Source organism: Panthera pardus, unplaced genomic scaffold (assembly GCF_024362965.1).
Source record: "Panthera pardus isolate Hobbes unplaced genomic scaffold, ASM2436296v1 HiC_scaffold_23, whole genome shotgun sequence".
Lineage (NCBI taxonomy): Eukaryota > Metazoa > Chordata > Mammalia > Carnivora > Felidae > Panthera > Panthera pardus.
The window spans coordinates 569,370-585,544 of NW_026526799.1; the positions used below are offsets into that span (position 1 = coordinate 569,370).

At 62.9% G+C, this 16,175-nt stretch overlaps 1 protein-coding gene and 1 long non-coding RNA gene across 2 annotated transcripts in view; one reads left to right on the top strand and one right to left on the bottom strand.

The window, feature by feature from the left end:
* TBC1D2B (TBC1 domain family member 2B) overlaps positions 1-14,485 on the top strand; it is a 66,262-nt gene extending 51,777 nt beyond the window's left edge. The window contains 5 exon segments of the mRNA XM_053888593.1: positions 556-1,050; positions 3,729-3,846; positions 8,152-8,337; positions 8,498-8,619; positions 11,765-14,485. Of these exon segments, the coding sequence (XP_053744568.1) occupies positions 556-1,050; positions 3,729-3,846; positions 8,152-8,337; positions 8,498-8,619; positions 11,765-11,957 (1,114 nt within the window). The 3' untranslated portion in view covers positions 11,958-14,485.
* LOC109273581 (uncharacterized) lies at positions 8,788-16,101 on the bottom strand. Its single transcript, XR_002083145.2, has 2 exons — positions 15,793-16,101; positions 8,788-9,476 (listed from the first exon to the last, which is right to left on the bottom strand). It is a non-coding gene; the product is annotated as an uncharacterized LOC109273581 (long non-coding RNA).
* Positions 16,102-16,175: the final 74 nt, after the last annotated feature.

Sequence of the window (16,175 nt, forward strand, 5' to 3'; positions counted from 1 at the left end):
ACGCGGCCCCTCTCCTTTGACCCCCACCGTGAAGGGCTCCTGTGCACACGCTGGCCCCTGGAACACCCGGGGTGAGCTCCCCGCCGTGAATGCCTTTTGTGAGGTGACCTCGTCACGGGTGTGAGGCCCTGGGGTTTGACGTCCTTGGGGCCACTGTCCTGCCTTCCACGTCCCTGATATCCACACAGACGTTTTCTCCCTCGTCTTTCCGCTTTTTTAAATGACGCTTTTCCAACACAAAAGTTTCTCGTCCGTCCAGGTGTGATGTACACACACGCGTGCGTCAGCGCGGCCGAATCTCCCAGTAACGCCGGCGTCTTCCGCTGCGCTCGAATTCCCTTTCTCTCTTGGTATCGAGAAGAGGTCTGGTCTAACTTGCCCCTGCGCAGACAGCCGGTCGTCCTGACCCCGTTTACGGAGAAGTCCGGTCTCTCCTGGACGCTCCAGCGCCGGGGCCCGGGTCACGGGGCCACGCGCGCGTGGCCGGCTCTCTCTGCTGTCGTGCCGTCTTTGTGGAAGTCACGTCGTTTTATCTTCCTCCTGTTTTCTCAACAGTGAGTACGACATCTACGGGTTCAGGACCGTCCCAGAGGACGACGAGGAGGAGAAGCTGGTGGCCAAGGTCCGCGCGCTGGACCTGAAGACGCTGCACCTCACAGAGAACCAGGAAGTGTCCACCGGCGTCAAGTGGGAAAACTACTTCGCGAGTACGATGAACCGGGAGATGGCGTGCTCTCCGGAGCTGAAGAACCTGATCCGGGCGGGCATCCCGCACGAGCACCGTTCCAAGGTGTGGAAGTGGTGCGTGGACCTCCACACCCGGAAGTTCAAGGGCAGCACCGAGCCCGGGTACTTCCAGACGCTGCTCCAGAAGGCGCTGGAGAAGCAGAACCCGGCCTCCAAGCAGATCGAGCTCGACCTGCTGCGGACCCTGCCCAACAACAAGCACTACTCCTCCCCCACCTCGGAGGGCATACAGAAGCTTCGCAACGTCCTGCTGGCCTTCTCCTGGCGGAACCCGGACATCGGCTACTGCCAGGGTCTGAATAGGTGGGTGTCGGCCCCACGCCGCTCCTGCGAGCCCCACCGGCCGGGACGGGCCCCTCCCCTGCGGGGACGTTGCAGTCAGCTAGGTCGAGTGACGCAGCGTCCCCCGGGGCGCCCGCCGGCTCGGTCCCTTGAGCAGCCGACTCTTGGTTTCGGCTCAGCTCACCATCTCCCTGTTCGTGAGTTCAGGCCCCGTGTTGGGCTCTGTGCTGACCGCTCAGAACCTATTCGGGATTCTCTCTCCATCTCTCTCTGCTCCTCCGTCGCTCGGGATCTCTCTCCGTCTCTCTCTTGAAATGAACAAACTTGAAAAAAGTAAAATACGAAAACAATACCGCTGCCAAATTTACGTTATCTGAAGCGACTACGTTTCTTGTTCTGGTTCCTCACGAGGTTCAGGGTTTGACCAGAAGTTTGATCTCACTATACTTTCAATTGTAATTGTATACGATTTTATGCTCATAACGCACGAAGCGGATGCTGGTGGCCATTCCTCGTTCACCCAGCGTCTTCGTGAGTTGAGAAGTTGCCCCAGATGGTTCTGCGGCTGGTTGGAACCTGGCACCTGTGGACGAGAGTCTGCGGGTCTCATGCACATCCCTGCTCCCATAGGCGGAGGACACTGGGAGGCCACCCACCTCGTCGCTCCTCATTCGGAGCCGGGCTAGGGCGGGACGAGGCCACCGGAGGCCCCGGGGTCCGCGCCGCGGGGGGCTGCGTGCCGTGGCTGCTTGGTGCCTGGTGTCTGTGGCTGACGTGCTTTCTGCACTCGCTGGCCCTGCGCTCGTCCAGTGATGCTCTGTCCGTGCAGCGGGAGCGGGAGATACGTTGAAGCGTGAAGAAGCTGTGTGTGCTCGCGTGAGTTAGGAGTTTTGCCGTAAGCCAAGCACACGCGTTGAGTTGTGGATGCTGACGGTTAATTCTGGCCGCTCACAGGCCCTGACTCCCCCTCCGTGCCAGATACTGACCTCCAGTAAGGGCCGCGTGTTTGTGTCTGAGTGGCCGTGCTGCAGAAGGAAGGTTTCAGCTGGCGTGTTCACACTAGGCAGTTCCCAGGAAGTCACCTGCCTCTGTGGTGGGGAGGACGGATATGCCGTCTGTGCCCCGAAAGTGATGGGTTCGGCTGCCCCTTGGCGCCCCCGTTAAAAGAAAAAAAGCCGTAAACGGGATGCCGTGTAAGGAACGGTTTAATTCTCTTTGAATCCACGATTCACGTGGAACACCCAGTCTAACGGCTTCCGGAAGCCACAACCCTCTGAAGGCCAGCGGATCCCTCCGGCACGCCTGTTTGGGGGCGATGCTGGCGCCCCGTTCGTCTGGCGCTGCCGTGGAACCTCCTCTTCCACAGTAAAACTTCCGGAAAATTGCCCCCATCGTCTGCACCCCATCACCCTTAGGGCCTCTTAACTTTAACCATTTTATTGGGGTTTTCCCCCAAATATTTTACATGTGCCTCCTGAGAACCCAGAACTTGGGTAGAAGAACGTTGGCCTTTTGTGAGTGATCCAGGCCTGCCTTCGTGAAACTTGGTTAAGGTGACGTCCTGCGGGCTGTGCTGACTGCAGACCCCTGGCCCCGCTCCCCACACCTTTGGGTGCTGTGGGCTTGCTGTCTCTCCTGTCCGTCCCTGCCGCGGCCAGCTTCCTGCGGCCCGTGCGCTCAGGCCTGCCTGAGGCATCCCCTTCCGCCGACCCCACGTCCCTCGTTTCCAGGTCTTAATTCGAGGTGAATCCGTCGTAATTTTATGTGAGGAAGAAAAAGACCACAGCCAGCCTCGGAGAAGTAGGGTTAGGGTTTCCCGTAAGCGAGGCACAGAAGCCGTCAGAGCAGAGGCGCTTGGATTTCAGATGCAGAGAGAAGGGCTTTTTTTCTCGTTGCTCTGTGTCCGGATCCTGCCTGAATGCCTACCGGGAGCCAAGCCTGGGATCACCGGACAGGTCCGTGACTGGGGACAGTGTAACGGCTGAACCCAGGTTTCCTTTACGAGCGAGCTAACCATTGTTCAGGCTCCTGCCCCCACGTGCACGCACACCGTGGCCGCGGCTCCTTCTGAAAGCCCGTCGGAGCGGCTGTCTGTAACCCATCGTACACCTCTGGACTCTCTGCGCACAAAAGAGCTGCATCAGCTAAGCATTTTTGTTTAATGAGGCTGGTTGATCGTTGGGAACGAATTTCAGCATCCCTAAACGAAAACCAAATGAAAGGGTTGGCGGGAGCAGTACCTTTGCTTCTCAAACATCATTTATCTTAGTGTTTATTTTGAGGGGGAAGGGGCAGAGGGAGAGAGAGAGAGAGGGAGAATGAATCCCAAGCAGGCCCTGTGCTGTCAGCACAGAGCCCAACACGGGTCTCGAACCCATGAACCATGCAGTCATGACGTGAGCTGAAATCCAGAGTCGGACGTGCCTCACTCGGGGCACCCGGCTGGCTCAGTTGGTGGAACACGTGACTCTTGACCTCGGGGTCGTGAGGTTGAGCCCCACATTGGGGGCAGAGAGGACTTAAAACAGAAAGAAAAGGACAGATGTGTTGCTCGTGCAGGAAGTTGCTTGTTCTTTGCAGGGGGACCGGAGATGGCCGCGGCTGTGTAAGCAGACGGCGCGTTGCGGCTGGCCAGCCGTGCAGCCCGGGCCCCGGCGTGCGGGGTGCCGGCCCTCACCTTGCTGTCCGTCTGTTTACAGGTTGGTGGCGGTGGCCCTGCTGTACCTGGAGCAAGAAGACGCGTTCTGGTGTCTGGTCACCATAGTGGAAGTTTTCATGCCTCGAGACTATTACACCAAGACGCTGCTGGGGTCCCAGGTACGGCTAGAAACACCGCGTGTCAGCCAGCGGCCTGGAGAGCCCAGCCGACACGTGGTGAATTAAACTTCGGTGGGGGAGGGGCTCCCGTGCGTGCTGAGCCTTGAAACAGACGTACGAGGAGGGCGTGCTGCAGACCCCGGGCCTGGCTGAGTGTGACCGGGCGGGGAAAGTCCCACCGGGCACAGCTGTCCCCCCCCCCCCCCCCCCGTCCCCTGCAGTCCTGCTGTCTCCCTCCCTGGGCACAGGTGTCCCCCCCCATAGCCCTGCTCTCTCCCCAGCACAAGCTGTCCCTCCCCCCCCCCCCCCCCCCCCCCCGCCATAGCCATGCCCTCTCCCCGGTGCAGCCTTCCTGGGGAGTCCGGAGGCAGGAGTAGGCAAGCCAGAGATTTCTGAGGGGGGGCACCTGCGAAGGACCAGGGAGGGAGCAGGGAGGCGGGGGAGCCCCCAGACCAGGGACCAGGGACAGGAAGGTGGCTCGAGTGGGACGGGTCCCAGATGGCCGTGTGGTTCTCAGGAAGTCTCAGCCACGCCAGCAGGGACCCCTGTGACAGACCTGTGTCTCGTGCCGACAGGCTGCATCGGGGCTCTGCCGCGGTCACTTCCTTCCTGGGAGCAGGCAGCGGGGCTGGCAGTCACCCCCCTGGCGGGAGACATGCCCACAACACCCGGCGCCCGAGGACGAAGGGGCGGGAGAGCCCAGGCTTGTCTCCTCGGGGGCAGTTCTGGCTCCAGAGCAGCCCTGGGCTGGGCTGGGGCCTCCGTCCCTGCTCCCCAACTAGCAATCCTGCTCGTAGGCCTGACCTTCACGGCCCTGCGGAGGCCAGCAGAGGCACCGGCGGGGGATAGGCGGGTGGCAGGAGGGGACTGAGGGTAGTCCTCTCCCCGCTCATCACGGGCACCGCCCGTCAGTGGGTCTGACTCCTCCGCGGTGCCCACTCCTGTCTACTGTCCCCCCTCCCCGCCCCCGTGCGGGAGGGGCCTCCCTGTTCCAGTCTGGGGGTGACTTCCTGCCCTTGCCTCTGGGCCACCAGCAGCCGCCTGGCTTCTCAGCTTCTCTGTCGCTGTGTGACTTTCCTGGGTAAAATCCCTCAGGGTCTCGGTTGTAAATACTGGGAGTAGGCTCTGTCCGCCTGGCTGGCCCCTGCCTGAGTTTTGCTTTAGGTCTGCACGTCTGCCTTCAGACCGGGTCCTCGTCGTGGCCTCCGTCACTGCCTGCCCTCTGCGCCCGCTAGTCCACCAGCCTGGACTCCCCCTCATTTCTCGCCCCCCGCATCCCTGCGGTTAGCTTCTGGTCATTGCCGCCTGCCTGGTGGCTCTCATCCCTGCTCCCCCTTGACCCCTGACCCTTGTCAGGGTGCCCTGCCTTCCTGTATAACTGTCACTCCTGGGGTCAGCCGTGCCCCCTTGTGACGGAACACCTGCTCGCCGGTCACGCCCTGACCTCGGGTGAAGACGTGACTCCCTAGGTCACCGTTGCCCTGCCTGCATCCTGGGGAGCACCTGCCCTGGGCGCTGAGCACCGCTTCCTCGGTGCTGCGTCCTGCCCCTCTGGGGCCGCCCGCTGCTCTGGTCCGGGGCCTCGGGGACAGCGCTTGTCTGACGGGACCCTCCCCGTGTGCCTGCTGGTCCTGTAGCTGGTCAGCGGCCCTGACGTTCACTTCGATATCGCGGGCACGCGGCACGGTGAGCGCGGAGGGTGCGTGAGCGAGCTCTCCGGCCGGGGGCACTTAGCGAGCCCCCCTCGCATCTGCACAAAACCATCCGGATGCGGGCATCACGGCCCCCCTCCTCCTTGGGAGACCAGCGGAGCTCAGAGACGCTAAGCACCTTGCCCGAGGAGCTACCACCAAGGCCCAGGCTGGGGTCTGGACCTCTGTCCACTCCTCCTGGAAGGCCGGGGAGGAGAGCAGGGCCTGGGCTCTGGGCCCAGTGATCCCAGGAGAGTCATCTGGTCCTCCGGTGACCGCCTCAGTCTGCTAAGCGACCGAGAGGCTAGTTTTGCCAGTGTATAAACTGGGAAGTGAGCCGTTAACAGGCAGCAGTCGCTGTTTTGTGGGAGTGAGGGGGCCAGTAAGTAATGTCCCGTGTATCACAGACACCCGGGAGCCGGTAGCTTCAGAGACTCAAAGTCTCAGATGACTGTGTTTCAGAAGGAGAAGGTCTTACTCCGAAACTTACTCCAGCGTCAGGAAGGAGCCTTTGTCTTGGTTCCCTTGAGCCAGGCCCTCCCCGCTGTGGGGCGCGGCCCCGTGCCCCAGTTTCCACATCTGTCAGATGAGCGTCAGACTCCCCTCCTGTGGAGTGCTTGACGTCAGATTCAGACGATGCTTTAAGGGTCTGTCATAATGTTCAGAATTAAAAAAAACTCGCAGTTACAACAGGCGGAAGGGAAAAACCTATCTTAAGTATGTGGATTTGAGATGAACTGTGCCTCGTGTTGTCCCGGAAAGGGAATCGTAAACTGAAGAGACTCCCTCCCCAACTGAGAAAGTCGCAGAAGCTCCCGAGGAGAGACGGTAAGAGCAGGATGAAAACCGCGTTACTCTACCAGGGAGACCACGGTTGGCATTTTGATGTGCTCCCTTTTTGCTCCTCCCCCACCTCCCCTTAGGTATGGGCGTTGGGGGCGTGAGGTGTCCTGTCTGCTTCGCGTCATGGCTCCGGCGAGTTGCCCCGTTCGGTGGCTGCTGCGTCCCGTCGGGGCAGCGCGTGCGTGGACTGTATGTGTCCTACAGGGGTCACCGCGTGGGCCGCCCTGAAGCGGGGACAGCTCGTGTGCCCCTCTGCCCCCACAGCGCCCTGCTTCCCAAATCCCTGCCGGCTGCTCGCGCCTTCTCCATCGTTCCATCCGCTGTGCACCAGGACCCGGCCGGCACCGAGGACCCTGTCCCCTGGTGTCCCCCGGTGTCCCCCGGCGCGTTCCTTCCCCCCCGCGCCCCGCCACCTCCCGAGCCGGCGGGGCTGGGGCTGAACACAGGTCGAGCGGTGCTTGCTGCCAGCTGCTCCGCACCCGGCCCTCTGCGCCTGGACAGCCTCGAGCGCGAGGTGCCGCCTGCCGCCTGACGGATACGGGGCGCTTCTCGCGCCGTGGGGGTGGCTTCTCGCCCCTCCTCTTCAGCCCAGCCCTACCCCTCCTGGCAGAAGGAGTCTGTTCCCGTCACTCATCCCGCGGTTCCTCGTTCTGGGGGCACTTGCCCTTCACTCATCCCGTGGTCACTCATTCCGCGGTCACTTGTCCCGCATTCATCCCGTGGTCACTCGTTCCGTGGTCACTCATTCTGTGGTCACTCGTTCTGCAGTCACTCATTCTGGGGTTGCTTGTGCCGTGGTCACTCATCCCGGGGTCACTTATCCCGCGGTCACTTGTCCTGTGGTCACTCGTCCTGGGGGCACTTGTCCCGCAGACACTCGTTCTGGGGGCACTTGTCCTGCTCTCATCCCGTGGTCACTCGTTCCATGGTCACTCTTTCCGTGGTCACTCGTTCCATGGTCACTCGTCCCACGGTCACTCATTCTGGGGTCACTTGTCCCGTGGTCACTCGTCCCAGAGCCACTCATCCCGTGGGCACTTGTCCCACAGACACTCGTTCTGGGGGCGCTTGTCCCGCACTCATCCCGTGGTCACTCATTCCGCGGTCACTCGTCCCGTGGACACTCGTCCTGGGGTCACTCGTCCCGCAGTCACTCGTTATGTGGTCACTTGTCCGGTGGTCGCTCATCCCAGGGTCACGTCCCACAGTCTGCTGTCCTCCCTTGCCCACCTTCAGCCCCTGAAGGTGGCCAGCACTGGCCCGAGCCCCGGCCTCAGGCGCGTGCTGTCCCGGCGCCGTCGTTCAAATGCGCAGGCGCGGTCTTTAGCGGGTGGTGCTGACCCTGCCCACCGAGAGGGGCGAGGCTTCCGGGGAGACCCCTCTAGGGGAGCACGCGCCGGCTGCATCACGTGGCGCCCTCGCGTGCCCTGGAGCGGTCTGTGCAGGTGTCCTGGGGCGGCAGCCGCTGCGAGGTGCAGGCAGTGCTTCGCGCCCTGTGACATCTGTGGGACGGCTGTGCTGCTGTCACACTAACTCTTGGGCCTGGGACTCGGTTGTGACCCATGTACCCTAGGTCTCGCGTGCAGCGGCCGGGCCGACTCTTCTCCCGGCTCAGTAGCGGATCATAGCGGCCTGCGCTCTTGGGTGTTTGGGGCACACGAGTGGGTTTCAGGCCCGGGGGTGGGCGCGCCTGCGGGCGTGAGGTCCCCCGTGCGCGGCTCAGGCGGCGTGCCCGAGCGCACCCACTCCTCCGCCTCCGACCCCTCCCCAGGTGGACCAGCGGGTGTTCAGAGACCTCCTGAGCGAGAAGCTACCCCGTCTGCACAGCCACCTGGAACAGCACAAAGTCGACTACACCCTCATCACGTTCAACTGGTTTCTGGTGGTGTTCGTGGACAGCGTCGTGAGTGACGTCCTCTTTAAGATCTGGGACTCCTTCCTCTATGAGGGACCAAAGGTGGGTCTGTTCGCCGGGTTTCTGGGCAGCGCGGTGGTGGCCAGCTGCCCGGGTGCGTGAGGGGCCGCCGTGGGGCCGGGGTCACAGGCCGGGGTCACAGGCCCGCCCCGGCCGGGCCCAGGTGTGCCTCTGCTCACAGGTGTCTCTGTCCCGCCCACAGGTCATTTTCCGCTTTGCCCTGGCTCTTTTTAAATACAAGGAGGAGGAGATCCTGAGGTTGCAGGACTCCATGTCCATTTTCAAGTATCTCCGTCACTTCACGCGCACCGTCCTCGACGCCAGGTGCGTCCTTGGGGGCGGGGGGCGTGGCGAGAGCGGGAGCGCTGGTCCCTGCTTCCCGAGGAAAGGGTGGGGACAGGCTGGGGACACCAGGTGGCCTCCAGTGATGGGGAGGGGCGGGGGGAGGATAGAGGACAGTTTATTTTTTCCCCAGTGAACATCAGTCCCAGCAGCAAAGCAGCATCTTTATTTGTCCAGCAAGCCTTTACTGAGCGTCCGGGGCACGGGGGCCACGGTGACCGAGGACGGACATCTCACGTGAAAAACCTAGGGGAGACCACTGGCGTGACAGGCTCAGGGCTGCCGTGGGGGGAGCCCAGATGGGACAAGTGCAGGGGAAAGGTGGGGGTGAGCGGGGCCGGGGGGACCCCAAGGAGAGGGTGTCCTGGGCAAAGGGGTCCTGAGGAGTGGAGGTGAGAGGCAGCGGGTCTGGGGCCGTGGCGGAGCAGGACGGGCTTCGTCCCCCAAGTGTCGGGAAGACAGGAGGGCTGGCACCGGAGAGGAGACCCGGGGCCTGGGGAAGGGGGGTGGGGGGCGGAGGGGGTAGACTAGAGCGTGGAACAGGAAGCGGAGCTTGGGGAACCCCGGGCTTCTGGCCCGGGCCCCAGGCCTCAGCGGATCGTGTCCGTGTTGTGCGTGTGCCCCCGACCGCGTTTGGCGGCTGCCCTGGGGACTCGCCAGGGGCTCCCACGGCCAAGGTGGGGTACAGTTCACTGCTGCCCATGTGGTACAGGGCCGCCTTTCCCTGCACATGACCGTGTTCCGTGTCAGGTTTGTCTACCCGTGAGGAAGCCATGAGTTTTTCCGCAGAGAAGCGTCTGTGGCTCACATACGTTTTCAGATTAGTTTCTAAATTATTTCTGAGAGAAAGAATGCGAGCAGGGGGAGGGGCAGAGGAAGAGAGAGAGGGTCCGAAGCAGGCTCCGCGGCGTCAGCGCAGAGCCCGATACAGGGCTCGAACTCACAGACTGCCAGATCGTGACCTGAGCCAAAGTCGGACGCTTAACCGACTGAGCCCCCCAGGCGCCCCTCAGACTTTTTGGACTGTAGCTCATAAGACCGTTTCATATCAGAACGTGAACTGCCCGTGCCAGAGCGTATAGAAGTGAAACGGTTTGTTGAAATGTTTGTGGTTCTTGCTAAAGGTCTGTGTTAGATGTTGAGGTTTCTAACTTCCTGTTACAAAACGCTTGTCATGATTCACCACGTGGGTTTCTCGTCCACTGATGTGTCACAACCTGCTTGAAAGCCCGCAGGGCCCCCCAGTAAGCTGGCAGGTGCCCCTCTTCTTGGCTGGCCCCGCGAGAAGCCGCAGGCCCTCAGGGCACCGGCGCTGGGGGAGCCCGGCCGCAGGAGGGCTCTGGGGCAGGGGCTGGGCCCAGGTCCCGGGGAGGGGACGCCGTGAGCAAAGGGGCTGATGGCTGAGGCCACGCCCGACAGCCCAGAAGGCATCGCGGTTTGTAAGGATTTTCAGGCAGCTTGACGTATCGGCGGTAGTGGCCTCGGTTTCGCTAAATGAAAAGCCAGGGAGCAAAGCCTGAGAGAGAGCAGGCCGAGAGCGTGCGCCACCCTTCCATCAGGTCAGGGTCCCCTAACCTCCCTTCGGGCCCAGGCTGCAGGATGTGCCCCCCCACCCTCCCGGCAGCGCCTCCCGCAGGCTCTGCAGCGCCACCTCGTGAGCGGCCTCGGGCACAGCCGCCCGGCCGTCGGCCTCAGAAACCCCGTCCCCGTGGCTGGGTGGCGACCCGGGTGTTTCACTCGGCTCCCCAGGCTGGCGGGTCCAGGGGAGCAATTGCACGTAACCGAGCGGCTCCGTAAGAAAGGAGGGCGCGGGTGCTGCGTCCCGCGTGCTCAGGAGACAGTGGGTCAACGGATTAAACCGGTCTCGAGTCGGGGCCCCTGGGGCCTTCAGCCTGGGCTGACCATGGGATAGCTCTCATCTCCTGACCGGGCCGCAGAGCGGAGTGTTCTGCCCTGCCCGCTGGGCTAACAGGCCCCGGCAGCACGGTCCCACCGGAGGCTCTGTGAAAATAACCTAGTGTTGTTTGCCTCCCATAGAGGGGGCTGGAGGCCGGCTCTCAGGTGCGTGGAGTCTGCGACTCGTGGCTGTAGGAAAAGGAGCTGGTCGTGTGGCCCTGGGTCCCGGGTCTGGGCTCACATTTCCGTTCACAGACCCCTGCGGCCCCGGCCGGCAGAGCCCAGTAGGAGGCACGGCTCTGTGGAGGCCTGTCCTGTTCTCCCACGTGCCCGTGTTCTAGAACAGCCTGGGAAGCTTGGCATTTGAAGGTGGCCTTCCTGACCTTCGACCTCACACAGGGAGTCCTCTGGAGTCCGGCTAAGGAGTAGGTGTTTGGAAATTCAGTAGGGAGAAATGCCAAAGGCTACACCCTCCTTAACGTTACACCTTCTAGAATAAACTTCTATCAAGGCAGCCCACGTGGGTGGATGGTGGCAGGCCACCCGTGGCCGCTGGCTCTGTCCTCACAGCCTCTCCTGGGTCTGGAGGTGCGCCAGGGCCCTGTGGCTGGGAAGACAAGCCCCTGGACTGGACGAATCAGGGGCTGCACCCGGCCCCGGGCCCTGGGGCACCTTCTCGTTCTGATCTTACTAAACCACTGGCCAGCAGCTACAGCCCCGTTTCTGTGATTTTAAACCGTTTACTGTAAATCGGTGCCTTGATCCCAGGATAGTAGGAAACCATAGAGTCCACATCTGTCTGCAGACGTGTTCGAGCCTCGTTGTGTGGCTCCTGGGTATCCGCTGCTCCCTGGTCAGGCCCGAGACGGCCCTCCGGGCCATCCTTCTGCTGGTCCCGAAGGCTCGGGCTCGGGCTCGCCGGCCCTGCAGTCACAGGCAAGTGCCGGGCGCCGTCCTTGTGTGCGTGTTGTGGTGGCAGCTCTGGTGACCCCAGACCTCGGGAAGGTCACTAACGTATCCCAGCCTTTCGACGAGGAATCAGAAACCAGAAAGGGAAGGGACGTCACCTGCCCCGCAACACAGCGAGCGCGCGTCTGAGTCCAGGCCGTGGCCCAGGGCCGGCCCCGTGGCCTGTGCGTGAGAAGGGCTGGCCTCCAGGCGATACGCCCGCTGGGGTCCCATCCCGTGTCCTGCCCTGCTGACGCTCCGACCCTGTCCTGTGTCCTTCCAGGAAACTGATCAGTATCTCCTTCGGGGACCTGAACCCGTTCCCCCTGCGCCAGATCCGGAACCGGCGCACCTACCACCTGGAGAAGGTCCGGCTGGAGCTGACGGAGCTGGAGGCCATCCGGGAGGACTTCCTGCGTGAACGGGACGCCAGCCCTGATAAGGGTGAGCTGGTCAGCGATGAGGAGGACACCTGAGTCCCCGTCCCCACCCCCCACGATGCTGCTCTTGCCCTCACAACCAAAGTGTGCCGAAGGGTGACCGCGGAGACGTCTCTGCTCCTTTAAAGCCCGAATGTAACGCCCGTGGTCTCTGGAGGTCTGCCGGGCAGACATCCAGGGCCACGCCGCACTTTCTCCTCTCCACTCGCGGTGGGGTTTGTCCCGTTTACGACCGTCTTCCGTGCCGTGGCGCGTGGCTGCGCGCGCCCCCAGGTGAACTGGCTGGATGTTTTCCAGGCCCTGTTGACAGCACGTGTCAGCTGGGTGGGTCATTGGCTCGTGCCCTCGGGACCCCGTCCCGGGCGCCTCCCTGTCTCGCTCCTCCTGCACCCGGTGCAGCCGAGGGCCTCCGCCGGCCGAGCAGCCACACTGTGCTTCGCGCACTCCCGGGCCACAGTGTGGCTGCTCCGGGGGCACGAGGGTAGTGAAGAGGGGCCTTTCCTAGAAAAGCAAGTGCGTCCCACGCTCAGAAGCGGCCTGTAGAAAACCCACACACCTTCCCTGCGGGCAGGCGGCCTTGCCTCAACTCTGGAACGGCCCTGGCCCTTCCGTGCACAGCATTTCAAGCAGCGAAGGGCCTGGCTTTCCAGACAGCCCTCACTCCCTCCTGGGCACCAGCTTGGGCTCGCCTGCCCTCAGCCTGCCCTCTGCCTGGCGCAGATCTCTGTGAGATCCTTCTGTGGAGGGAGCCGTCCCGCAAAGCAGGCCCCGCCCTGGGGCCTCGGTAGAGGGGACAGGGCGGGGCCGTGGTGCAGGTTCCAGGTGACGGTCGAGGTCTCCTCCACCTGCTGGCGTGGGGGGAGGCAGCTGCCGGGGCTTGGGGCGCCGCTCGGGTCCCCTCCCCAGTGCTGCCCACGGGCATCCGCTCTGGCGGCGTCCTTGTTCATCCCCGAGGCCGTGGGGGTCACGCCGCCCAGGCCGCTCCGGAGACGGAGCGCTAGCTGTTTGAAGCCCCGGAGAGAGGCTTTGCCCAAGGAAGCGGACTTCTGCCTTATCACAGCGAGGACCGTCCCTGACGCGGACGTGTGACACCGTTTCCTGGCACAGTATTGCTCAAATAGGGAAGAAATGACTTCAAGTGGGATTTTTACACTACCTGGAGAAGCTGGAAACAGCCCTTAGTTGATGTGTTCGATGCAGCCTGAGTGCTGAACCGATGGAATTTGAAGCGCTTTTTTCCCAAGTAGGGATGTCCCGTCGCCAGCGTTGAGCAGGGTCCAAGCCGGGTCCGCATCTCCACGGACCGAGTTTCCGTCCGTAGGTTGGTTGACTTGATTTTCGGGTATCAGACACGTTGCACCATTGTTCGTTTCCTGGGAGCGGCTGGTGGCGTCCTCACTGCCGTTCGCGGACCCCCTGCCCTGGCCCCCACGCAGCTGCCGGCCTGGGGACAGCGGTGAGGATGTGCGGCCGGATCAGACCGTACTTTCCGGATCGATTTCCCGGAGGTGACGGTGCCGCTGGTTTTGTCCGTCTTGCCCCAGAAAGATGCATCTTAAAAACGTGGGTCGGGCCCAGGTTCCCGCTGTATGTGGCTGGAGTCGTGGTTTCAGGGAGCGGCTGCCCGGGCTGTGCTGCTGCCTCCAGGCAGTCGTCCGAGGCCGGAAGTTGGTGCGAAAGCCGAGGGGTCGGGGGAACGGGCCAGGGGTGCTGGCCTCCGGGTGTCCGGACGGGACAGGATGGGGCCGTCGCTCCAGAACCACAGGGCCCGGAACGGCCCCCTCTCCTGCCCCCTCCACCGGGCGGGCAGCGTCCCGATGGGGCAGCCTCAGCACCGGCCCAGGGCCCCTGCAGGCTGGGTCTCGTGGCGACGCTTCTTGCCCAAACGCGTGTACCGTGGCCAAGGGGATTCCCTCAACAGTGTTGGGGGGGGGGCACCTGCCAGCTTGCACGTGGATGTGTTTTTGTTTCATGGGTTGAACATGTTAATACTTTTGTATATTTTTTCACTACAGTTTATATTTTTATAGACTTTGTATCGAGGTTTTTCTAGATGACGTACGTCTATTTTATATAACGCGTCTTGTGTACGGCTCCCTGTATTTGTGTATAACCCTGAGCACGACGTGGCTCCCCACTCCTGGGCCCCGGGCATCCCGCCTCTGGCTCATGCTGGGGCCGCTTCCCCGGGTAGCACCTCCCTGGTCACTTGCGGCCATGCGGACAGCTGTCCAGCACCCGCTGGGGCTGGACGGAGACTGGATTCTCCTCCATTGTATCAATATAGGAAATATTCTAGGCAGATAGCCAGCGCGTTTTCCTTTTTGAAGCTAAACGTGTGTATTGCACAAATCCCCACCCTTGGCTTTGTGCCGCGTGGTCTTCCCCGGGTGCCCTGGGCGGCGGCCAGCCTGGGGAGGCGGGGGGGGGGGGGGGGGGTGCCGGCAGGGGGGCTGCTGGCAGGTGACTTTCCTTCATGTCTCTGCAGCTTCTGTGCTCGTCTTCCAGTTAAACTTTGGAACGGTCCTACTAAAAAGCCAAATAAACTACTAATTTGTATAACATTGTGGTTTGAAATGTGGTTATAATCGCTTGTGATGGGGCTCACCCCAGGGCTTAGGGGGGACAGGGGCCTCCCCGACCTGCCAGCAGGGTGTTTAGGTCCGTGCCCTTGGTTTGCTCTTTCGGGGTGTGTGGGACGAGACGCCTCGCCTCGGTCAGCGGTGCAGCCCCGGCAGCCGAGGCCGAGCTGGCAAATGGGGGGGCCTCGGCCGGGAGCCGCCCTGTGTCTGGAGCAGCCCCCCGGGTCACAGCTGTGCCGTGCCCCGCCTGAGTCATGGGTTGTTTGCCTCTCGTCTGGGCTGACCGCTCGGCTGCCACCGGGGACGCCATCCCCCTCAGCCCCCATCATCGGAAAAACACACCACGATGATTAAGACCAAATGTCTTTCCACGGTGTGGGGGAGGGGGCTCCAGGGAGGGTTCCCGGACAGAGCAGACGAGGGCCCGCTGAGAGTCTCCAGGTCAGACTCTGTGAGGCTGGGGGTTCCTGCGGCCACAGCAGCGGGAGCGGAGCCGGCACTGGGACCCCCGGGCCGTGCCCTCTGGCTCTCGCCCCTGCTCGGTGTGGGTCAGGCGCCCGTACGGAGGCCGTCACAGAGCGTGGGTCCCCAGAGCTGCTGCAAACACAGGAAGGAAGCCTGCTGCCCCTCCCCCAGCGCAGGATCCTGGGACTCTCTCAAGCCCCCGTGACTCGCTTTCCTGAAGTGACCTCAGAGTGACTAGCTCTGCCAAAGCCGTCTTCCTGCTGGGGGCAGCCCAGAGCTCAGGTGGAAGGGGGCTTGGGCCAGACCCACGCAGAGCGGACGGGGCTCTGCAGCCGGCGGCGAGGGGGTGTTACCGGAAGGGTGCTGTGTGCGGAGAACGGGAAGCCGGGGAGCGGCTGGGCACCTCTCCCTCCGTGCCTTCCACGTAGGGACCGGTCCCCGTGACAGACGCCTGCTGGTGGCTTCAGCCTCTGATGCACAAGTGGCCGCGTGGCCCTCGCTGCCGCAGCCTAAGGACCGCCGTGAACGGCACATGCCGTGGAACTGAATGTGGTGTCCCCTGGTGTGCACGGGGCGGGGGGCCGGGGCCCCTCTCAGCCTCGGTGTCCCCCACGTGAAGAAGGGGTCTACGCTCTCCAGGAGTAGGGCTTGTGAGCACCGTGTAAGAGGGTCAAGTTCAAGACTCATAGCTAGAGGTAAGGGTTGGAGCCTACCCAGGCCACTTCCTGGAGGAGCAGCTGGGCCGCCCCCCCCCCCCCCCCCGCCCCCAGCCGCCTCATTCCTGGTTCGAGCCCAGAATACTCCCCAGAGCACCCGGTGCCCACCTGCCATCTGCTGTTCACGCCTGCCTCCGTGGACCTAGGTCTGTCCGGCAAGAAGGGGGCTCTGGTGGGCAGGTGTTAGGTCACGGGTCAGCGTCACAGGAGCCCAGCAGCTGGGGTTGGCGGGGCAGGAACCCCCCCCCCCAAATCTGTCTCTGAACATGGAGATGTGGGAAAGGGACAAGCGGGGACCAGGAAGGATGTGGCCGCCCATCTGCTCCTACCTGCACCCCGTCTCTCCCCCTGGTGCAGGTAACAGCCGAAGTTGGCGAGGGCCAGGAACCAGACAGGGCGTCCCAGACCCCATCGCCATCATCCAGGAACCAGACAGGGTGTCCCGGACCCCATCGCGATCATCCCAGGGGACAGCCCCTGCTGGAGACCAG